At 36.6% G+C, this 7189-nt stretch overlaps 1 protein-coding gene across 2 annotated transcripts; it reads left to right on the top strand.

Annotated features, from left to right (window-relative positions):
- Positions 1-953: 953 nt before the first annotated feature.
- LOC133287367 (floral homeotic protein APETALA 2-like) lies at positions 954-4776 on the top strand. Of its 2 annotated transcripts, none has more exons than XM_061484962.1 (10): positions 954-2067; positions 2206-2231; positions 2457-2487; positions 2610-2697; positions 2872-3017; positions 3115-3159; positions 3266-3354; positions 3473-3642; positions 3747-3965; positions 4120-4776. In XM_061484962.1, the coding sequence occupies exons 1-10, from the start codon at positions 1541-1543 to the stop codon at positions 4312-4314; spliced, it is 1536 nt and encodes a 511-aa protein (XP_061340946.1). In that variant the 5' UTR covers positions 954-1540; the 3' UTR covers positions 4315-4776. The 2 variants fall into 2 exon arrangements, with proteins under 2 accessions (XP_061340946.1, XP_061340953.1); XM_061484969.1 differs by having other exon boundaries at positions 3473-3636; positions 4120-4775.
- Positions 4777-7189: the final 2413 nt, after the last annotated feature.

The raw sequence follows: 7189 nt of genomic DNA, 5'->3' as shown, positions 1-7189 counted from the left end.
GTCCCATTTGTCACGTGAGAGTAACATGACACTAAGAATGTCATGTGTATAAAACCCATAAAACAAAATAAAAAGAGTATAAGTGGTGTTGGTAAAACACGCGCAGTTTGAGGAGAGTGACGTAGTGGGAAAGGCTCATAAATACGAGGTACAGCGTAGGAAGGCCATTGGTCACTTAGCGAACGAAAGAGGCAAAGGTGGCCCTCTTCCCGTACTCTTGGATTGGACTTTTCTGGAAAGAGTTTCCTTTTACTTCTATTATTCTCATTTCCTTTTTCTGATGCCAAACACACACACACACACACACACTCTCACTTTCTATCTCAATAGCTTGCCACTGTCTAGAGTCACGATAATTAATATTCCATCTTCTTCCCGAAAATACCCTCGACCACAAGCGCTAATTTCTTTCCTCTTTTGACACCCTGTGGCATCCCACATGGTAAAACTTAGTCATAATCCTAAAAAGATAAAAAATGGTTGGAGGCGTGGATGGAGGTGGCTTGTAAGTAATGATGGGAATCACGAACGATTAGAAGCTAACAAAAGTTAATTTTGAGTAATAATCTTTTCTTTTGGACTCCTTGCGCTGTCTATTTCCATTTTAGTGGGTAATTTGTAGCCAGAAAGACGAGAGAGAAGGACAGCCCGTAGAGATGCTTTTCGATTTGGTTAACGTGGGAAAGTTGTTCAAGAAAGAGATGGTTCTTTCTTTCCCCATTTTTACCACTTGCATTTTAAACCCATTCATTAAACATCATAGAAACAAAAATAAAATATATAAAAAATATAAAAAATTAACAGTACAATGATTTCATAAAAAGATATAAGAGGATTGGCGCAAGACGCAAGCAAGAATGACTTACCTCTGGGAAAAGCAAAACAAAAATAGATAGAAATTAATATCTTTTTTTTTTAGTGAGTGAGTGAATGAATGAATGAGATGAGAGAGATAAAAGAAAGAGAGAGAATAGTGAGGAGCATGGTGGAGTGGTAAAGAGACTGAAACTGGCCTCGTCTATGCTGTATTGGGCAGTTAGGGGAATACAAAGATCTTTGAACATCTCCTTCTTTATTACCTTTTTGCAACACCTACCTATTTTTCTCTCTCACTCGTCGTAGGTTTGATTTTTCTTTTCTTTTCTTTTCTCTTTTCTTCTCTCAGTTCACAATACTCACAACCTCCTCCTTCGACGACTTCTCTTTTCCTTATCTCCATTTTTTTATTCTCAAACAAAAGAGAGAGAGAGAGAGAGAGAGACATACAACCAAAGCAAGCTGAACGGGGAACAAGACAGAGCCCAAAGTTTAAATTTCTTTTGCAGGCAAGCCAAAATAATTTCTTTTTTTCTTTTCTTCTTTAATTTTTCTTTTCTTTTACCTGAGAGTGGGAATCAGAAATCTGGGTTACTTTGTCTTCTTTTTTTCTTTCTCGCTAATGCCTGTGTATAAGACGGTCTAGCCCTCTATCTAGCTGAGAAGCCAAGAATCTGTGCGCTTTTTTAACAATAACGAAGAACAAAGCAAAGGGAGGTTAAGAATGTGGGATCTGAATGACTCCCCCGATCAGAGGAAGGACTACGAATCTGAAGGCTGTTCTTCCTTAAAGAATTCCATCGATTGTGATGATGATAAAGGCAAGAGGGTCGGATCTGTTTCCAATTCAAGCTCCTCTGCAGTGGCCATCGAAGATGGATCGGAAGAAGAAGAAGACGATGGAAGCAAAACGTTGAAGAAAAGAAGCAGTAAGATATTCGGGTTCTCAGTGACCCATGATGAGTCCATGGATAGTGACCACCTACCGGTCACCCGGCAGTTTTTCCCGTTGGAGGAGTCTGAGATGACCGTTCCCTCCGAGGGCGGTGCTAGTGGTGGTGGAAGCTCTTCCTTCCCTCGAGCTCACTGGGTAGGAGTGAAATTTTGTCAATCAGAAACACTCGGCGCCGGAAAATCAGTTGAAGCATCGCAGCCGATGAAGAAAAGCCGGCGAGGACCAAGGTCGCGGAGCTCACAGTATAGGGGAGTTACCTTTTACAGAAGAACAGGTCGATGGGAGTCTCATATATGGTTAGTGCTTTGTGTTTTCCATTCCATAAAAATCTAAGCCATAAATTAATAAATCAATTTTATTTATTTATTTATTTATTGATTTTCTTAACACTCAAATTTTGATTCTTTTGGTTCTCTTTGTCCTTGATATTGCAGGGATTGTGGAAAACAGGTATATCTGGGTAAGTATTACAATAAGAACTTATCTGCGGTAGTTATATAGATACATATATTTTTCCCTATATGTTGTTTTAAGCGGCGAAAACAATTGGTTTCTTTTCTTCTTTTAATAATACTTTGCAATTGGATATATATGATTTGGGAGGCAGACAAGAGAGTGTTGTTGGGTTGGGGGGAATTTTAAGGGATAACTGATGAGATGTTTTTGTCTGGTTAAATTTGTGTAGGTGGATTTGACACAGCACATGCAGCTGCTCGGTGAGCACTCTTCTTTAACCAGCTTGTAATATCTTTTCTATATCTCGAAGGATATCAATATAACATTTCAGTTATGGGAAATATAAGGTTCAAGTAAAATATGTATTCATCTCTTTGCCCAGTGCATATGATAGAGCGGCCATTAAGTTCCGGGGAGTAGAGGCAGACATAAACTTCAACATACAAGACTATGATGAAGACTTGAAGCAGGTGAGAGTCATTAGAAAGAGAGAGAGAGAGAGAGAGATAGGGAGGGAGATTCTTTTGAAAGGCATTTATCTTATCTTGAACAGTCTTGTGATACCTTATCTCCTTCTACATTTGTTAATTAATTTTTCTATCTTGAATATTGTTACGTGATTTGGTTTAATGTTATGTTAATAGATGAGCAATCTAACCAAGGAAGAGTTTGTGCACGTACTTCGCCGACAAAGCACTGGATTTCCGAGAGGAAGCTCCAAATATAGAGGTGTAACTTTGCATAAGTGTGGAAGATGGGAAGCTCGAATGGGCCAATTTTTAGGCAAAAAGTACGAGCTTATCTTCTGCTACTTTTTTATTTTATTTTTGTTATGCCATTCTTATCAGTTTCGTAACAGTTAAGGTTAATTTGATTTGATTCGCCAGGTACGTTTATCTGGGTCTGTTTGACACCGAGATTGAAGCTGCAAGGTATCTGCTTTGCTTACGTTGTCAATTTGTTATTTCCACCTTGTAAAAAGTAGCCAAGAATTATAAATGCATGCTAGGGTTTTTAATTTTTTGGCACATTTTGTAGGGCGTATGACAAAGCAGCAATAAAATGTAATGGCAAAGAGGCCGTCACCAATTTTGATCCCAGCATCTATGATAATGAGCTTAATTCTGGTAAGGAATGACCTATTAGATTTATGTTCTCACTGGTCACGTTTTAATCAAAGTGTTTTATATATTTTATTATTTACATTAGCATACATAATTAATTAAATGTTTTATTGGGTGGCAGAATCCTCAGGTAACGCTGCAGATCACAATTTGGATTTGAGTTTGGGCAATTCGAGCTCCAAACATAGCAACAGTCAAGCATTGGGGCATCACACCCCAAATGTTGCAACTGATCAGCATATGCCACCTGAATCCAATTGGCTGAATGGGGGAAGCAAGAATAAGGTTCAAGTAATATATTATAAGATTCATTATTAACTCTCTTGTGTTTTTAATTTTCTATTGAATTCTATCTGAATAACCTTTTTGGGTTCCTATTATATTTCATTGATCAGCTGGTGAATATACTACCAAAACCATGTAATAGAAGCAACATGGAAGCCCATGCAAGCCCAAGGGATGGGCACGGGGAGAGTGAAGCCTTGCGGCTGCTAAGTCAAACTCACCTTCAATCTCCAGCCTCAAATGAAATGCATAGATATGGTCCTTACAGGTCACCTGGAGAGCCTCAAAGGCTTCACAATTTTGCCCATCTTCACCTACCAAATTTTCATGTGAGTATATATACCTCTTCAATTAATATATATTTTGGCTCATGCATTAAATGGATGAGAGAAGCACCCATTTAGTAATTAATAAGTATTCAAGTCTTGGTTTATTAAGTAAGAGAGTATATATATATATATATTTTTTCTTCCAAATATGCAGGTTCCCAGCAGCAGCAGCAATGGAGGCCGTATTGGAAGTGATCTTTCATTATCAATGTCGGAGCAACAACAATGGCAACTGGGGCCTCCGCATTTGTTAGCAACTGCTGCAGCATCATCAGGATTCCCACCGCAGATAAGACCCTCTCAAGGTTGGCTGCAGAAAAATCGGTTCCACACTTTAATGAGACCCTAGGCTCCTGACCCTTAAGAATATTTCTTCTACCTCCTTGCCATTAATTTGCATTCAAATAATCTTTTCTTTTGTGAGCATGTAAAAATGAATGCAGTTTAGATTATTGTTTATGTCGAACCTCCCTCCCCCTCCTTTAGGATGCCCATATACAAAAACCATAACTTTACTATTGAGGTGAAAGAAGGGATAAAAGAAAAAGAAAAAAAATTTAATAAAGGAAAGCCAAATTGGGAACTCATTGGTCTTGGTCTTGGTCCGGATCAGTCAAACTAACAAACGGACGAAATCTTTTAACTAGATACTAGATATTCTGGGCTCTGACTAAAATTTCTGTTCTTATAAAACTATGATTTATTACATTTCTGCGTTATGGTATTTATGACAGCACCTATTCGTTTCTTAATTTGGCATGTATTGCTATCACATACACATGGGGTTGTCAATTTGTTTCTTATTTCTGTTTGGATCTTGAAAACTTTGCCGAGGAAAGATGATAGCTTTGGTTCCTTAATAGGGCAATACAGGTTTGCTTAGCTTGACAAAAAACATTGAGACAAGTATCTAGCTAGCCTAAGGCTAAGGGATATAGAAAGGAAAAATGAAAATAAAAAAAGCAAAAAATTTACTCTTACGATAAGGGGGAGACAGAGAAAAATCAGAGATACAAAGTGGGTTATTTTCTGGGGTCTTGGAAATATCACTGGATGGTGATGAATAGTCCCCATCAACGGTGTCCTTTGAATCAGTTCTCTTGGCCAAAAGCAGTCAGACAAAGGCTATTATGACGAGAGGGACCTATCATTGTTCGTCTAAAGCTTCAAAAGGACACTGATACATGGAGTGAGAGAGAGAAAAGGAAGCGACAAAAAGGGTATAAATGGCTAGGGGGCTGGTTCGCTTAGGGTGTTTAAGCCCCGTGTCAGTTTTAACTTTTACTAGAAAGAAAATTAAGTACCTAATAACAATGTTTTTATTAACTGAAGAAACAGGAGTTAGGCCATAATTTATGGAATTGTACCTTTAGGGGAGGACAGAGCAGTGGAGTAATTGATTTATTGGTTAGTGGATTGGTTGGGTTCAACGATTCTACACTTGTGAGTATGTGAGGGAACATCATCTGAATCGGTAATGAACCGGTCTCGACATTTGATGATAAATCTTTGTTATTTGGATCTTGTACGAGTGCTGGTTAAAATTCTTTAACTTTTTCTGCAAGGGGAATTTTTTTGTTAACACAAGTGGATGGGCTTTATTTTAAAAAAAATTATGTGATCCCTACTTGTAATTTAAATAGAAACGTGCAGCATGACACCTTTCATTTGACGAAGCAAATCCTAAGTTTTGTCGTCTCGTTGACTGCAATAATACTAGTATAGTATAAGAATAATCATCCAACACATTTGTTTTTTATGTTGTTAGTTGGTTTAATGAATTAAAAAAAAAAGTAGAGAGTATATGCTTCCGTCATCAGGAGCGTCACCGTAGATATTTTTGAAATTATGTAATCCACTAGTCATTTAAATAGAAACATGCGGCATCACACCTTTCATTTGACGAACAAAATCTTAAATTATGTTCTCGTTGGCTGCAATAATACTAGTATAATGTAAAAATAATCATCCAACCCATTTGTTTTCCAGATACTGTTAGTTGGGGGAATGAATTTTAAAAAGTAGAGAGTATGTGCTTCCATCATCTCGAGCGTCATCGTAGATATTTCGGGAGAAGCGGGTCCAAATCTATGCCATATATAGAAATGAATATACCTGTCGACGTTTTTATCTTTGGGCGGCACAACATGTTGAAGGTTTTTTTTTTTTTTTTCAATCAATTTATTGTTTGGTAACTAGTTCGATTTGGGATGTATTGTGAGATTAAGAATTTAAATTTCTTTCAAAAACGATATTGAAGATGATCAAATACATAATTTCACTTTCACCTGCTCAGTTTCCTGACGCCAATTTAGTTACCATAATTTTTTATACATATTGAAGTTTTACATATTGCGTTTTACACTTACTGGAAAATGGAGAAAAAAGCCATGAGAGTCTGGATATATAGGTTAACAAAAGGTTCAGTGGTCCAAAAAATTGATGCTACGGGACTTGATTCTGTGTGAAGGGAAGAAGAAAACAAAGCTAGTAAATTGAAGAATGGAGAGAGTACATAGTAGGACTACTTTATTCATTGCTCATTAGGTTAAAGCAGTCCCTCTCTATAGATCCTTTTACTTTGAATCGGATCTACGAAACACGAAAAGACCAAACTGAAGCCATTTTGATTTTTTTTCCTCAAATAATGCAATTTGTAAAGATAATATCACTCTAATCTAATACAGCAGGTTTCTATCCCGCGGTTAATTTTATTCAAAATAAATTTCTAACCCTTTTTCATTTGCGACGTATGCAGTATCATATAAATTGGGTACAAGACTCATTGCATTAAATTGATATTATATTTAAAAATAATATTATTATATATATTTCTTTTTATAAATTGCATCGACGATTCAACAGGATCATTTATCCCCAAAAAACCACCCAGAAAGGTTATTTCTCTTTCAGTTTCTCTCCTCTCTTTCATTGCCCTCTTATTTTCCATTTTTTTTTTTAAGTTTTACCCTAAGATGCATAAAGTTTTTAAGTCAAATAGAGAAAGGATGTAAGAAAACAAAATTAACATAGCATGATTATACCATACCAAGCGCAACACAACATCTTGGGTAAGAATAAAAAATGAGAATAAAAAAGAGTAAAGCAATCAAGCAAATTAAAGGGATGGTTTGAGACCACCTTTTATTCCTTTTAAGATGCGTGTTTCTATATATGGGATTTTTGGAACGGTTGAAAAATTATTGGAACTACTTTAATTACTT

Source organism: Gastrolobium bilobum, unplaced genomic scaffold (genome assembly GCF_033153095.1).
Source record: "Gastrolobium bilobum isolate Gb01-03AN ecotype WA unplaced genomic scaffold, APGP_CSIRO_Gbil_v1 utg2810, whole genome shotgun sequence".
NCBI classification, from domain to species: Eukaryota; Viridiplantae; Streptophyta; class Magnoliopsida; order Fabales; family Fabaceae; genus Gastrolobium; species Gastrolobium bilobum.
This window is presented reverse-complemented; position numbering and strand designations above follow the sequence as displayed.

Excerpts from the sequence above, each read along its gene's own strand:
- LOC133287367 (XM_061484962.1), top strand. The coding sequence starts at position 1,541 with ATGTGGGATCTGAATGACTCCCCCGATCAGAGGAAGGACTACGAATCT. Across the intron at positions 2,698-2,871 it reads ATGATGAAGACTTGAAGCAG|ATGAGCAATCTAACCAAGGA; the intron begins GTGAGAGTCATT and ends TTATGTTAATAG. Across the intron at positions 3,643-3,746 it reads GAAGCAAGAATAAGGTTCAA|CTGGTGAATATACTACCAAA; the intron begins GTAATATATTAT and ends TTCATTGATCAG.